At 39.4% G+C, this 17,456-nt stretch overlaps 1 protein-coding gene across 1 annotated transcript in view; it reads right to left on the bottom strand.

Moving 5' to 3' along the window:
- The window catches only part of NKAIN3 (sodium/potassium transporting ATPase interacting 3), a 280,276-nt gene that overhangs the window by 235,390 nt on the left and 27,430 nt on the right, over positions 1-17,456 (bottom strand). The window contains exon 2 of the mRNA XM_068983424.1: positions 4,734-4,871. Coding sequence (XP_068839525.1) covers positions 4,734-4,871 — 138 coding nt within the window. The remainder of the gene's footprint in view (positions 1-4,733; positions 4,872-17,456) is intronic.

Here is a 17,456-nt window from a genome sequence, read left to right as displayed (position 1 = left end):
GATAAAGTCATAAAACCACAACAAATTTTTAAAGATGTTACTAATAAGATGGCACCTGGTATTGGACAGTTTTCATTCTACATAAGTCTAATTATGGAGATAATTGAGTAAAAGAGCAGTGCAGACCACTAAGTCATGAGGAAAAATCTAAGGACAAAGGTTAAGGGGAGGAGATAAAATAAAGCAGGACTAAAGTAAGAAAATGAAACAAATTAACTGCAAAACCACATAGTTCTTAATCATTAGGACTGCAAACCTACACCCCAAGTATTCTTTTAGAAAAGTAAATCAACTCAGAGTTACAGAAAATGAATATTGAGGCAAATCTATTTAAAGTCAAAGCACAAACTTCATGACAGAAGTGTATTCTGATACATCACAAGTTGTACTATTGATGTCACTTCTGAACATTCAAAGATAAATTGATCAGGCTGAGTACTATAGATTCCAACTGTCAGCTCTGAAATTCCTAACAATAACAACAGTTATTACTGAGCTGCTTTCTATTGTTCCTTTGTAAGAACTTTACATAGATTAAGTCATTCAGTCATCACACTAAGACCAAGGTAGAGAGGTAATCATTTGATCATGTAGTTAGTGTCAGACTTGGGACAGGCACTCTGGCAAGAGCTGGAGTGCTCAGGCATCATGACTCCAGAGCTGGAGTGCTTAGGCATCATATGACTCCAGAGCTTGAGTGCTTAGACATCAAATGATAAGCTTCATTTGAAAAAGTTTTAGGAAAAGGACTACAGCTTAATTTGCAAGTTAACACTTTCCCAAATTTTCCATTTTATCCAATAATCAACTCACCAATTTATCAAACATTTACTTCATTCATATGTATTTTATAACCAGTTACATTTTTGAAATGATTTCTTTTTTATTTTGCTATTAATGTGTCATGCATTATATAGACATCAGGATTTTTAAAAGTAATATTGTAAGTTTCTTTATTCTAATACATTGGCCTGTTGAGAACAAAGAATATCTATATGGTTGAATTTTGGATTGCTTTGAGATGGAAACTTCATACCTCAGTGTGCACCTGAGACCCAAATCTGTACACAGGGAATAAAGGAAGGATAACACAGCCAAAGGAATTTTGCTGAGGTAGAAAGTATCAGGACAACGTATGGTATAAGATACTGGCTATCCTCCTCGTCATCTTTTTGATGAGGACTAATTTCTTTTTAGGATTTCCCTGGTGGCTCAGTGGTAAAGAATCTGCCTGCTAACGGAGACACAGGTTTGATCCCTGGTCCCAGAAGATCTCTTGGAGAAAGAAATTGTAATCCACTACAGTATCCTTGCCTGGAAATCTCATGGACAGAGGAGCCTGGTGGGCTAGAGTTCATGGGGTTGCAAAGAGTAGGTCACAATTTAGTGACTGAACAACAACAGACTTATTTATGCAATTGAAACTAGAATTTTTAAAAAAGAGATACATTCTATTTTAAACAAATATCTTTTGGTCATCATGGAGTATGCCTACAAACTCAGACAGTCACACAGATATAGCTGCAGTATAGAAGGCGTAACTTCTCAAAGTAAAGAAACATTCACTCTGCATAATCATTTATCCATCTATTTACCCATCATCTCTATATAATCTATCAACTATTTATCTATCCTACTTTGCTTATGTTCAGTACACATACTTTAAATCCTAATTTAATTAGGACAGTGCCTATAAACATGAAAAACCATTTATGTTGTTCTATGTGGCTTCCAGGATATTGCATTGTTTTATGAGGATATTTCAGCATTTTTTAATTGAAATGAACTTTAGAAGTCTCCTAGTATATTTTTTTTCTCATTGAGCAATTAGTCTATAACTCAGACTACTTTATTTTTTACTTTCCTAGCTTATTTTTCAGTTACCAAGAAGACCATTCATTAATTCATTCACATGTGTATCAATTAGATATAGTAGTATACACAATTGGAGAAGGCAATGGCACCCCACTCCAGTACTCTTGCCTGGAGAATCCCATGGACGGAGGAGCCTGGTGGGTTGCAGTCCATGGGGTCGCTAGGAGTCAGACACGACTGAGCGACTTCACTTTCACTTTTCACTTTCATGCATTGGAGAAGGAAATGGCAACCCACTCTAGTGTTCTTGCCTGGAAAATCCCAGGGATGGGGGACCCGGTGGGCTGCCATCTATGGGGTTGCACAGAGTTGGACATGACTGAAGTGACTTAACAGCAGCAGCAGCAGTGTATACAATATGTTATGCTTATTTTTTAAAAAGGATCTGTTTCTTGCTCAGTCATTGTTCTAACAGCTTTTGGAGTTTAGTATTCATGTCCAAGGGGATTTAAATCTGAGACCATTGGATATGAACCTAATACTCTTAATTGCCATTCTGAACAGTAACTCTGGGGGAAGATTTATGATGACATAGTAGGGATATTTCCCTGTGTACAGAGTGCATGTGTGTTCAGTCGTGTCTGACTCTTTGTGACCCTTTGGACTGTATATAGCCTGCCAGGCACCTCTGTCCATGGGATCTTCTAGGCAAGAATACTGGAGTGGATTGCCATTTCTTCCTCCCGGGTATTTTTCTGACCCACAGATCGAACCCATGTCTCCTGTGTCTCCTGCATTGGCAGGCAGATTCTTTACCAGCTGAGTCATCTGGAAGCCCCATATTTCACTGTATAATAATTCAAATGAAAGGAAGTTGCAGTTCTTTGGATGTGGACCTTTGTATAAAAGTCCAAAGGACTAACTTATGGATGTAGCATACTTACTTGTTTTTTTTTTCTTTCCTCTTTTTTTTTTTTTAATTTTTAAAGGAAGTTTTGGGTTACTTTTAATTCCAGTGTTAATCTGTATTGAAAAAATATCAAGTTAGCTAACATTTCTGCCTTTAAAGTAATATAAAACTTCTTGATTAAGTTATTATCCATGAAATAATAAAGATTTAAATAATTCTAGGGCAGAATCCGGAGAAGGCAATGGCACCCCACTCCAGTACTCTTGCCTGGAAAATCCCATGGACGGAGGAGCCTGGTAGGCTGCAGTCCATGGGTCACAAAGAGTCAGACGTGACTTAGCAGCAGCAGCAAGGCAGAATCTCGGGGCTTCCCAGCTGGCACTAATGGTAAAGAAAACACCTGCCAATCCAGGAGATGCAAGAGATGCGTGTGTGATCCCCGGGTCAGGAAGATCCCCTGGAGGAGGAAATGGCAATCCACTCCAGTATTCTTGCCTGGAGAATTCCACGGACAGAGGAGCCTGGTGGGCTACAGTCCACGGGGTCACGAAGAGTCAGGCACAACTGAGCGACTGAGCACACACAGACTCCAGTAAGAGTTTAATATTATGCATACTAAAGTCTTCCATGCTGCAAGTCCAACTCTGTGAAACATCTTTCTAGTAGATCATACAGTGGTGTTGCAGAGGTTCTCTTTCAGGGAAGAAGAATAAAGCAGGCATTGATTAGCCCTTGCAGTCAGCCAAGGGACAGAAATGCTCTCCTGTACTCGGGTGGCAAGTTTGGGCACAGGGTCTCCTGTGAGCTGGCTATCTTCACCTCTGTGCGATGCGATGAAAGATACTCCCAAGGCGAGTTTTGAGACTCAGAAAGTTGATGCATTTATAGAAAAAATTATAACTTTTTTCTTTTTGATAGGAGTGATTGAATTAAACCAAAGCAGGAAGATGGCATGCTGCTAAGTCTTTTGGTTTTCTTCTAGTGACGCAATCACTCGCATTGCAAGAAAATATTCACTAATTCTACTGAACACCATATATTTTTTCAGGTTCAGTGAGCATTTTAGAGTGTGTTACTCCTCATTACAATGCCTTACATTTGCTTGGTTTACATTTGCTTGGTATTTCTCACAACCTTCTTATACATACATGTAGCCTAAAACATTCCCCTCTAGAAAAGAGAACTAATTATTGAAAATAACTTCCAGTCAAATGTGGAGCACAGATTAAATTCCTTATTAAATTTTCCTACAATGGAGGGTGTGCTGACCATGTATGTGATAGTTTGGAGCATGTGTTTGTTTCAAATTTATCATCACAAAGTTGAGAAATGTTTAGCAATATATAGTACACTGTAAGTTAGGAGATAAGTATGAAAAAAAGGTGGCTCAGATAGTAAAGAATCTGCCTGCAATGCAGGAAACCGGGGTTCGATCCTTGGGTTGGGAAGATCCCCTGGAAACGGGAATGGCTACCACTCCAGTATTCTGGCCTGGAGAATTTGATGGACTCTGTAGTCCATGGGGTTGCAAAGAGTCAGACATGACTGAATGACTTTCACTTCACTTCATGAAATAAATGCACATGCATTCATTACATCAGTTAAAACTAAACAGCTTTTTAATCAGTTAGTAAATAGTTACAGCTAGGCAAGTTTGCTTTTTAGTGTTAGTGACACACGTGATCGAAATGATAGTTAATGCACATTTACATATCATCTAACATCAAGACTACAGGTCATCCTCTACTGAAACTCATCTTAAATTTCCTTGTGAATCTTGATCTCAGTTACACTATGCATCTCACACTCATAGTCATATTGTTTGCCTTTGTTGTAAACGTTCACTGAGCCTTCTTCCCCACAGATAATCATCTCTCCACAGAATTCAGTAACGAAGGCCAGTACAGCCAAGCCATATTATATCAGAAAGAACAACTGAAATAATTTTCTTCTTCTCCTAACAGTTTTGCAGTGTTATATGAAAACACAAGTTAAAAATAAGACTTACCACCACAATATATCGAGGTCTGTACTGAATGGTTCCAAACAAACCCAATATGACGACAATTATATGCAGAAAATTGCCAAGAATGGGCGCCCACTGGAAGCCAAGGAAGTCAAAGATCTGCCTCTCTAATGCTGAGAGCTGCAACAAAGCAAAGAGAGTCCATGAGTATATAACCTGTGCACCATCAGACCACATCAACGTTGGCTTCACAGTTGGAGAAGGCAGCAAAGTCAATTTCAATTGCACTTATGGACACTGTTATCACTAAGATTGTGTCACCCATCTCATGTACCACCTTATGCAACACCTCAGAAAATATACTAAAATTACTTTGAATATCAGAACTTCAACTAGAAATAGATTTTAAGCCTTTCTGGAGCACTAGAGATATATTCCTGAAATCCTTTTCTATAGTAGTAAATCTTTTATGATATCATATCTTCTAATATTAACCGATCACTATTTTTGGTAAAATGACTAGCTTAGCTATAACATACTTAGAACAGTAACTCTAGGCTTCAATGCCAGTACTATTAATATTTAGGAAAACAAACAAACAAAAATAACAAAAACTACCCCCAATTCTACCTTCCTATGTAAAATATGAATTATCAAATCTTTGTTTTTTCTTTCCTTTCTTTAGATTGTCATTGATTATAATGACTAGCCACTTTTTCAAAATGAAGCTTATTTATTTACTTTTGACTTATTTACATTAATGATGATAACTACTTTTTCAAAATGAGCTTACTTATTTATATACTTTAGCTCCCAATCTAACACTGGAGTATCATAGCTCCTTTGAATGACATTTTATTGAGACAATATATTTACATGAAAATTCATCTTCATTTAGGTATGTGTGTGTTTGTTGCTCAGTCGTGCCTAACTCTTTGTGACCCCATGAACTGTAGCCCAGCAGGCTTCTCTGTCCATGGAATTCTCCAAGCAAGAATACTGGAGTGGATTGCCATTCCCTTCTTCAGAGGAACTTCCCAACCTAAGGATCGAACCCTGGTCTCCTGCATTGCAGGCAGATTCTTTACCGTTTGAGCTACTGCTGCTGCTGCTGCTAAGTTGCTTCAGTCGTGTCCGACTCTGTGCAACCCCATAGATGGCAGCCCACCAGGCTCCTCTCTCCCTGGGATTCTCCAGGCAAGAATACTGGAGTGGGTTGCCATTTCCTTCTCCAATGCATGCACACATGCTAAGGCGCTTCAGTCGTGTCTGACTCTGTGCGACACTACGGACTGCAGCTCATCAGGCTCCTCTGTCCACAGGATTCTCTAGGCAAGAATACTGGAGTGGGTTGCCATTTCCTTCTCCATTTGAGCTATAGGGAAGTACTATTCAATTAGGTATAATCCTTTCTAAATACCCAGATAAAAATTATAGGGTAATGACAATTTTACACATGTCACAGTTTATTATATTTGCATTAGATACAATTACATTTTTAAGCAATTCTAAAATATACTAAAGTATACACTTATACTCTTTAGGATGAAACAGATGAATTTCACATAGTCCAGTGAATGTCAACAATGTCATTATAATGTACAAATAATATTTATTATGCTTTATATCTAGAAATTTTATAATCACACCTGCTGTGTTTGGACATGGATCTTAATACATTTGAAGCATTCTTCTACATTAACTTTGATAAAATAGTAATTCTGAGAAAATTACCCACTGATCAACCATCCTGCCGGCACTAGAAACTGCAGGTCTGAAAAGAAAATGGTACCCTAGGTATTTGTTTTTAGTTATGTGGCACATGTATGCCCGAATAACTTTAATTTCCTTGGACATAAAGAAATGTCCTCTATCCAGGAAGCTGAATTTGCCTTGGTTTAGACCCACCTTCAATAAGATGTGAAGGAGAAAGAGAAACGAGCAAATACCTCAAGACCACCGCACCAGAACCACATTCATTTCATGGTATTTCCTGATCATCAAGTGATTTGTCACCAGCCCCTGCACTTGCAAACGGGAGGACATACAGGAATGGCTAAAACTCAAAATAATCAGAGCGAGGTAAGAAGCAGCACTGTGTTTCCAACCCCCTGCTTTCCTGCTCCTGACTGTAAATAGTTCCCAAGAACCTTCCCCTAAAAATGCAGCATTCTACTTATTGGTCCATCAGTGATGTAAATATGTGGGGTTTTTTATCCAAACAGGATGGATGTGCTCAGAAAAAACCCACAAAATCCTGAAGAGCAGCTGCAGGCAATTCATCGTGAAAAGCAACCGATTTTAAAGCCATCGTGCATCACAAATACCTTTAAAGTGAACTTTTCAAACAGAAAAACCCATTTTCTTTTCTGTCAGAAGACGCATGAATAGCATTCTCTTTTATGATATTAAAGAAAATACACAATGAAAGGGAAGCCAAATTAACACCAGTCATTTGAAAATCTGCACTCTTTATGAAGACACCCTGTTTCTCTACTTATTAATACTTATTCTCTGATAACTTAAAATGGATTTACAGTGATTTTAAATCAAAGCACAAATAAAAGGTCATAAACAAACAAACCAAATAAGGAGGTCATGTCAAGAATGAGGCGAGAGACAGCTAAAACAACTATACAAATCATGAAAATTAGATTTGAGTATTGTGTTTGAAAAAGTCAACTAACAAAGACAAAAAGTCTTCTAAAGGTAAACAAAATACCATTGCATTCTGCATTACTTATTTTATCTAATTTCCATGTTTGACTATTAAGCCATTTAGTTTAGAGGCAAATATATTCTCTTTGGGCTTCCCTGGTGGCTCAGATGGTAAAGAATTCACCTGCAGGAGACCTCAGGTTTGATCTGTGGCTTGGGAAGATACCCTGGAAAAGGGAAAACAGCTACCCACTCCAGTACTCTTGCCTCGAGAATTCCACGGACAGAAGAGCCTGGCAGGCTACAGCCCATGGGGCCGCAGAGTCAGACACAACTGAGACTCTCACATGTCCTCTCACTGTCATCATCTTTAGAGACAGCACTTTTGCCTTAGAGCTTGGCATTAATAATGATGACTGAGAGCCACAGAATCAAATTAAATGATATCACGGTTGCTTTGTTAACTCAAAAACGTATGAATATATTTTAGGAACATGTCTGTCAAAATGGTCTCATCAATACTGTGCTTAAGCCGCGAGTGCAGGGTGGGGAGTGTAGATCAGGTGCATCTCTTTTCAACTTCTCTATGAATGATGTTGCTTTGGGAAGGTGACTTTGCCCAGTATATTCACAACATGGACTTCCCTGACAGCTCAGTTGGTAAAGAATCCACCTGCAATGCAGGAGACCCTGGGTTCGATTCCTGGGTCAGGAAGATTTGCTGGAGAAGTATAGGCTACCCACAACACGGACGTCAGGAAGCACTAAGAAATCAAGGTCTTGTTTATTTGTAATGAGAGCCTATGGTTAAATAGTTACCTCTGCACCACGGAACATGGCACTTAGAAACGAGTGGTTCTGACTCAGGAGAAGAGCGGAAGGAAGTTATTATCAAACGTGTGACGCAGCATCGAAAGGATCTGGCCCGCTGACAGCAGAGGACGGAGAGCTCTGTAGAGACGCCACAGCAAAGAAGAGAATGCATGAGACCCTGGGAGAACCTGAGTTTTAAACCAAGATAGAGAATTCAAGAAACTAGAAAGGGAAAAAACAATCCAGAGGAAAGCAAAACTATCTGGTCCCTAGTTTAAAAACAGAACAGGAAGCAGTGGAGTAAAGAGTTTTCTAGGGGACAGGTCCAGTGGGTAAGACTCTGGAAGTTCCAAGAATGTGATGGACGAGAATATGGATCTCTTCCTAACCAGTTAAAAAAATTAAGGCAGACAGAATGTGAAATAAGATGGAAGGAAGGAAGGAATGGAAGGAGACCAAATAAGTGATGCAAAGGAAGTATGGTTCAAAAGTACCAAGAAAAGTAAAACTGGGCATGGTTTTGAATGTAAAGATGAAGAAATCATTGAAACCTTCTCCTTAGATGGCAACACCGGAACTATAAGGAGAGATATGTAACCCTACGTCATACGTGGGATGGTGTGAGAATTATCTCATACTCATTATAATAAAAATGTAACTCGGCTTGTAACTTTCAGAATCCAGTTGTAGAAAGCTCAGAGGCCTTCATTACGATTATGAAAATATAAGTTTCCTTTGACCCTATAAAGTATAACAGAACTGAGAAGGGGCTGAATATTCTCTGTAAACTCTGTGTATATGGCAAGGGGAAGGGGTATGTTTTAAAATTCTTCCTGCAGGTCAGGCATTTCCTTCTGTCAGGTTCCAAGGTGAAAATGTTTCCTGTAAATCTATGAGTCATTAACTGCACCTCAAATTAACCACAAATACTCCCAATAGCACCATAAAGGTCCCTATTTCCTTATTATGCCCAGACAATGTAGATAGAGACAAACAGGGGCACATGTAAAATACAGCAGTTCTTCTTTCTTTTCTTTTTTTTTTTTTTGAATATATTTCCTTTACATTGCTGTGTCAGTTTCTGCTGTACAGCAAAATGAATCAGCCCTACATAGACATATATCCCCTCTTTTTTGGATTTCCTTCCCATTTAGGTCACCTCAGAGTATAGAGGAGAGTTCCCTGGGCTGCACAGTAGGTTCCCATCAGTTATCTATTTTATACATAGTATCAACAGTGTATATATGGCAATTCCAGTCTCTCAATTTCTCCGACAGCCGCCTCCCCTCAGCTCTTGGTATTCATACATTTGTTCTCTACCTGTGTCTATTTCTGCTTTACAAATATGATCATCTACACTGTTTTTCTAGATTTCACGTACATGTGTTAATATATGATACTTGCTTTTTTCTGTCTGACTTCAGTTCAGTTCAGTTCAGTCACTCAGTAGTGTCTGACTCTTTGTGACCCCATGAATCGCAGCACGCCAGGCCTCTCTGTCCATCACCAACTCCCAGAGTTCACTCAGACTCACGTCCATCGAGTCAGTGATGCCATCCAGCCATCTCATCCTCTGTCATCCCCTTTTCCTCCTGCACCCAATCCCTCCCAGCATCAGTCTTTTCCAATCAGTCAACTCTTCACATCAGGTGGGCAAAGTACTGGAGTTTCAGCTTTAGCATCATTCCTTCCAAAGAAATCCCAGGGCTGATCTCCTTCAGAATGGACTGGTTGGATCTCCTTGCAGTCCAAGGAACTCTCAAGAGTCTTCTCCAACAACACAGTTCAAAGGCATCAATTCTTCGGCGCTCAGCCTTCTTTACAGTCCAACTCTCACATCCATACATGACTACTGGAAAAACCATAGCCTTGACTAGATGGACCTTTGTTGGCAAAGTAATGTCTCTGCTTTTGAATATGCTATCTAGGTTGGTCATAACTTTTCTTCCAAGGAGTAAGCGTCTTTTAATTTCATGGCTGCAGTCACCATCTGCAGTGATTTTGGAGCCCCCAAAATAAAGTCAGCCACTGTTTCCACTGTTTCCCCATCTATTTCCCATGAAGTGATGGGACTGGATGCCATGATCATCGTTTTCTGAATGTTGAGCTTTAAGCCAGCTTTTTCACTCTCCTCTTTCACTTTCATCAAGAGACTTTTTAGTTCCTCTTCACTTTCTGCCATAAGGGTGGTGTCATCTGCATATCTGAGGTTATTGATATTTCTCCCGGCAATCTTGATTCCAGCTTGTGTTTCTTCCAGTCCAGCGTTTCTCATGATGTACTCTCCATATTTAGACACTCTAAAATACAGTAACTTTCTTATTGATCCATATATCCATATATTATGTTTAACACAGTGTTTTGCTTAATAGTTCATAATTATTATAAATTGTGGAAATTTATTTATACTTAATTAAAGAGCTATAAAAACTCCAGGTGACCAGATATTTTCCTAGGCATTTCCTAGCTGGATGTACATAATATGCTTCTATCTAAACAAAACCTAGGTAGGAATGCTCATTGACAAGAAGTGAATACCCTTGGAGGCTGAACTTCACAGTGAGAAAGGTGAGCTCCCTTTAACTTCCATTTCTCTTGCACTTTTCCCTGCTCAATAGAGTCAGACACAATACAATAGATCAAACCAGTGTTCCTCATGTTAGTAGAATTATAGGAAGGTATTTGATCAAACAATGGTTTCCTAAAACACCAAAATTAAAGCTTATTGTATGACTGATACTCTCTTCTATATAACCTCTGGTCTAGGAATTCAGAAAGCTCATCTTTCATAAAAAGGGAGAATGCAAAAGCTCTAATTAATACTCCTACTAGCTAAGTTGGGGCTTCCCAGGTGGTGCAGTGGTGAAAAGACCAGCTGCCAATGCAGGAGATGCAAGACAAGCGGGTTTGATCCCCGTGTTGGGAAGATCCCTTGGAAGAGGAAGTGGCAACCCACTCTAATATTCTTGCTGAGAAATCTCATGGACAGACTATAGTCCATGGAGTTGCAAAGAGTCAGACACGACTGAGCATGTATGCATTAGCTAAATTGATACATTCCAGATAATTTCAAATAACTTTTGGTATTAGAAGAGGTTCATCTTTGTCTGGAAGGTCAGTGTAGCCCTAAGCTACACCACCATCATCCTTGCTTCCTTTGTTCTAGAATCTCATAGCTACTCAATCTCAATGGACTTTTCATGCTCAAGGTTGATGATTCAAAACTTCTATGTTCATAGACCTGGCCTAGACCAAATTACAAGTTTATGTTTTAAGCCATAATCTGAGAATACTTTTTCATGGCTCTAAAAAAATATATATAGAAAGGTCAGTAGCATTTTTATCATGAGCCTACTTATAGAGATGTGTCACAGGAAGTCCTAATAACCAGCAGATTTACCACTGTGTCAAAGTAGGTGCTGTTTTGGAGAGGATTATCTTGCCTATGAACAGGTAACCAAGGCTTAGGATGAGCACAGACTGTGATGGACCTAGGAAGTTCAGATATAGCCTGTGCATGATTTGGTTTACCCAGTGAGGAAAGCAACTGTGTTAAGGGCTTCACAGTTTATGCATGATTTAGTATTATTTTTGGGAACAGTTAGAGGGCAAGGGCTATTATTCCAGTGAAACCAGAAACCAATAATTTAGTGAAATGTATAAAGTAAAATCAAGTTGCAGTGGCCTGAATGTCTACTAATGCATTTGCAGCTAGGGGAGGCAGAACCATGAGAGCTCAGAGGAAGAGTATTTTCTTAATGTCAAGTGTCTGTTGAAATTTGTTCATTGAATTAGCTTTATTCGGGCACTGTCTCCAGAATATCTGAAAAGGCTTCTTGAATTCTGTCAATATATTTTGAATCCCTGTATCTCAAGGAAATTGAATGAGCACTTTCTACTCTTACAATTCAATCAGAAATATATAAACCACTTTGTCATGTAAGCAATTTCGGGAAATCAGAAAACAACCATGTGTTGTGTTGCAAGTGTATTTTTTGAAGAAATAAGAAACCATGGGTAACATACCAAGTTTCCTGTTTAAAAAGGAACAGATATTGCACTCTCTATGGATGGATTTATGGAGGCCAATGAGCTGAAAGATTCATGTGAAGGGCATTTATGAACCACAAATTCAGTCAGGAAAATTCTTTAGTATATCTCATGCACTGACTCAGCATGTCAACTGTTTGAATGACGACTATTTCACCAATTTCTCAGTGTGGCAGAGAAGCCACCTAACTGAAAAAAAGTGCTCTAAAGCCTGAAAGAACAGCAATACCATGAATGGGACAGTGTTTAATGCTTACATTTTTCTATATTCATTAATCTAATTTGATGCTAACAAAATAGGATAAACATAATTATCCTTATATGAAGAAACTTGGAACACTCCGCTGATGAGCATCAGAGAGGTCTAGCGTCTTTATGCCCTGATCCTACATCCTTTCTCCCATACTACTCTGAACTCATGCAACAAAATATACACTTTAATGAGGTTAAATTCTGAAATGAGCTCTCTCACAAGAGATAGAAATAACACAGGGGGCACAGTGGGATGTTTCATGATGTGGTGCTCCTTCTGGGACCTCCCAGGTGGCGTTAGTGGTAAAGAAACTGCCTGGCAATGCGGGAGACCTAAGAGACATTAGTTTGATCCCTGGGTTGGGAAGATCCCCTGGAGGAGGGCTTGGCAACTCACTTCAGTTTCCTTGCCTGGAAAATCCCATGGACAGAGGAGCCTTACTGGCAAAAATTCATGGGGTTGCAAAGAGTCAGACATGACTGAGTGACTAACACACACACAACAATAACTTAGCCTTGTCTAACTCAATGAAACTATGAGCCATGCCACTTAGGGCCACCCAAGAGGGACAGGTCATGATGGAGAGTTCTGACTAAACGTGGTCCACTGGAGAAGGGAATGGCAAACCACTTCAGTATTCTTGCCTTGAGAGCCCCATGAACAGTATGAAAAGGTAAAAAGATTAGGACACTGAAAGATGAACTCCCCAGGTTGGTAGGTGCCCAATATGCTACTAGAGATCAGTGGAGAAATAACTCCAGAAAGAATGAAGAGACGGAGCCAAAAAAAACAACACCCAGTTGTGGATATGACTGGTGATGGAAGTAAAGTCTGATGCTGTAAGAATAATATTGCATAGGAACCTGGAATGTTAGGTCCATGAGTTAAGGCAAATTTGAAGTGATTGAACAGGAGGTGGCAAGAGTGAATGTTGACATTTTAGGAATCAGAAAACTAAAGTGGACTGGAATGGGTGAATTTAACTCATATGATCATTATATTGACTACTGTGGGCAAGAATCCCTTAGAAGAAATGGAGTAGCCATCATAGTCAACAAAAGAGTGCAAAATGCAGTACTTGGATGCAATCTCAAAAATGACAGAATAATCTCTGTTCATTTCCAAGGCAAACTATTCAGTATCAGAGTAATCCAAGTCTATGCCCCAACAGTAATGCTGAAGAAGCTGAAGTTGAATGGTTCTATGAAGACCTACAAGACTTCTAGAACTAACACCCCAAAGAGATGTCCTTTTCATTATAGGGGACTGGAATGCAAAAGTAGGGAGTAACGGTCAAATTTGGCCTTGGAATACAAAAGGAAGCTGGTCAAAGGCTAACAGAGTTTTGACAAGAGAATACATTGGTCATAGCAAACACCCTCTTCCAATAGCACAAGAGAAGACTACACATGGACATCACCAGATGGTCAATACCAAAATCAGATTGATTATATTCTTTGCAGCCAAAGATGGAGAAGCTCTATAGAGTCAGCAAAAACAAGACCAGAAGCTGACCTTGGCTCAGATCATGAACTCCTTATTGCCAAATTCAGACTTGAAGAAAGTAGGGAAAACTGCTAGACCATTCAGGTATGACCTAAATCAAATCACTTACATTTATACAGTAGAAGTGACAAATAGATTCAAGGGATTAGATCTGATACACAGAGTGCCTGATGAAGTATGGACAGAGGTTCGTGACATTGTACAGGAGATAGGAATCAAGACCATCCCCAAGAAAAAGAAACACAAAAAAGCAAAATGGCTCTCTGAGGAGGCCTAACAAATAATTGTGAAAAGAAGAGAAGAAAAAAGCAAAAGAGAAAAGGAAATATATACCCATTTAAATGCAGAGTTCCAAAGAATAGTAAGGAAAGATAAGAAAACCTTCCTCAGTGATCAACGCAAAGAAATAGAGGAAAACAATAGAATGGGAAAGACTAGCAATCTCTTCAAGAAAATTAGAGATACCAGTGGAACATTTCATGCAAAGATAGGCACAATAAAGGACAGAAATGGTATGGGCCTAACAGAAGCAGAAGATATTAAGAAGAGGTGGTAAGAATACAGAGAATTACACAAAAAGATCTTCATGACCCAGAAAATCACGATGGTGTGATCACTCACCTAGAGCCAGACATCCTGGAATGCGAAGTCAAGTGGGCCTTAGGAAGCAACACTATGAACAAAGCTAGTGGAGTTGATGGAATTCCAGCTGAGCTATTTCATATCCTAAAAATGATGCACAAATCCTAATGTGATGCAAATCCTAAAAGTGCTGCACTCAATATGCCAGCAAATTTGGAAAACTCAGCAGTGGCCACAGGACTGGAAAAGGTCAGTTTTCATTTCAAACCCAAAGAAAGGCAATACCAAAGAATGCTCAAACTACCGCACATTTGCACTCATCTCACACCCTAGTAAAGTAATGCTCAAAATTCTCCAAGCCAGGCTTCAACAGTATGTGAACCATGAACTTCCAGATGTTCTGGATTTAGAAAAGGCAGAGGAACCAGAGATCTAATTGCCAACATCCGTTGGATCATCAAAAAAGCAAGAAAGTTCCAGAAAAACATCTACTTCTGCTTTATTGACTATGCCAAAGCCTTTGACTGTGTGGATCACAACAAACTGTGGAAAATTCTCAAAGAGACTGGAATACCAGACCACCTGACCTGCCTTTTGAGAAATCTGTATGCAGGTCAGGAAGCAACAGTTAGAACTGGACATGGAACAACAGACTGGTTCCAAATAGGAAAAGGAGTGCATCGAGGCTGTATATTGTCACCCTGCTTATTTAACTTCTATGCAGAGTACATCATGAGAAATGCTGGGCTGGCTGAAGCACAAGCTGGAATCAAGATTGCTGGGAGAAATATCAATAACCTCAGATATGCAGATGACACACTCTTATAACAGAAAGTGAAGAACTAAAGAGCCTCTTGATGAGAGTGAAAGTGGAGAGTGAAAAAGTTGGCTTAAAGCTCAACATTCAGAAAATGAAGATCATGGCATCTGGTCCCATCACTTCATGGGAAATAGATGGGGAAACAGTGGAAACAGAGGCAGACTTTATTTTCTTGGGCTCCTAAATCACTGCAGATGGTGACTGCAGCCATGAAATTAAAAGACGCTTGGTCCTTCGAAAAGACATGACCAACCCAAACAGCATATTAAAAAGCAGAAGCATTACTTTGCCAACAAAGGTCCATCTAGTGAAAGCTATGGTTTTTCCAGTATAGTCATGTATGGATATGAGAGCTGAACTATAAAGAAAGCTGAGCGCTGAAAAATTGATGCTTTTGAACTGTGATGTTGGAGAAGACTCTTGAGAGTCAATCCTAAAAGAAGTCAGTCCTGAATATGCATTGATGTTGAAGCTAAAACTTCAATCTTTTGGGCACCAGATACAAAGAACTGACTCATTTGAAAAGACCCTGATTTGAGGAAAGGTTGAAGGCAGGAGGAGAAGGGGATAACAGAGGATGAGATGTTTGGATGGCATCGCTGACTCAGTGTACATGAGTTTGAATAAACTCTGAGAGTTGGTGGTGGACAGGGAGGCCTGGCATGCTGCAGTCCATGGGACTGCAAAGAGTTGGACACAACTGAGCGACTGAACTGAACTGATTGACTATTAGGGATTATATTAACAACTTCTCATATCAACCCAGTTAGCTTAACTAAATATGCAAAGTTTCAAACTGTAGGGTTTAATTTTGCGAAATGAGGCTCTTAAAATTGAGTAAACTTTAAAAATATCTCTTTTGGTAGCATACAGTTTGAAAAAAAGATTCTTACATTTTACCAAAAGGTTCTTGTCCAGAGAGGCATTTTCATACTTCTTTGCTAGCCCTGCAGATACCGGTAGAGACATAAAACAAACCATGCCATGGAGAAACCAGGTAATGAGCACTCTGCTCCCTCTTTTCATATTGAGTCAGAATGGGTAAGAATTTCACAAAAATTAGGCAGGAGGGAATAATCTGTCGGTATTTGTTTGAAGATGTCCCTGATCTCTAAAGAGGACAATTACATCATTTGATTCAGCTTCTAAGCATCCTTCCCCTGCCAGAAATTATCCTGCAGCCTAACTCCTCCAACTTTGCCAGGTTGAAGCTGACCTTAAAAAACACAGTTCCAGTTCATGAATAGCTCAAGCCAGGAAGAAGGCAACTATTTTAGCAAAAGCCCAAAGTACCAATTTGTTACAGAACAGCGATTGAAGATTAAATTTCAACCCTCCAGTGGAGCCATAAGAGACCCAAGAACACTAAAGCTGAACCCCTAGGCTGGGTGACCTATACAAGCCCACCAACAGCTGGCGGGAACGTGCCTGCTGCGGCATTTAAGACTCCCACTGAGGTCTGGCGGAAATGGCAACCCAGCAAGAGAAGACAGAGAGAAGGTTATGGGTGGAAAGTTTCCCTAAGGGCCTTTTCACATTTTTATTTGTTGCGGCAACCACCTGTAAAATTCCCTTTTTTAAAGAATTCCTTTAAGGTATACATTTCATTTGGGAATGAAATTAAATGTTTCTCCTTTAGAAAATAATATGGGAACACTTGAATATGTCAAAGTATTTATGCTATACAGAAGCCATTCTCACCTGAAAATTAGAATGTACAACAGACCTTTAAATGATAATCAGTTGATGGTGTTAAAGCAGGTGAACTTCAACTGTTCATTTTCCTTTGGATAGTTCTCTGTTTTTCTCTTGCCACTCTTAAGTTTACTATGTAGCAGCTGCTGAGTGTCCCATTGCTGTTCATATCCTGGGAAAGGTGCAGCGACCCATGGACTGTGGACCGTGTCCCTAAGTTCAGAACTAGTGAAAACCCTAGACAACGACTGAGGTGTTTCTGGTGTACACTTGTGTCTTCTTTTCTTCTTCACAGTTATCACTAGCCAATAGCTATGGTTTAATTGACGAAATCGTCTTCATCAGCTATGTTCAAATAACCCACAGGAAAGCAGAAAAAGAAAAATGA

This window comes from Capricornis sumatraensis, chromosome 11 (assembly GCF_032405125.1).
Source record: "Capricornis sumatraensis isolate serow.1 chromosome 11, serow.2, whole genome shotgun sequence".
Lineage (NCBI taxonomy): Eukaryota > Metazoa > Chordata > Mammalia > Artiodactyla > Bovidae > Capricornis > Capricornis sumatraensis.
Note: the sequence above shows the minus strand (reverse complement) of the source record. Positions and strands in the feature narration are given on the sequence as shown.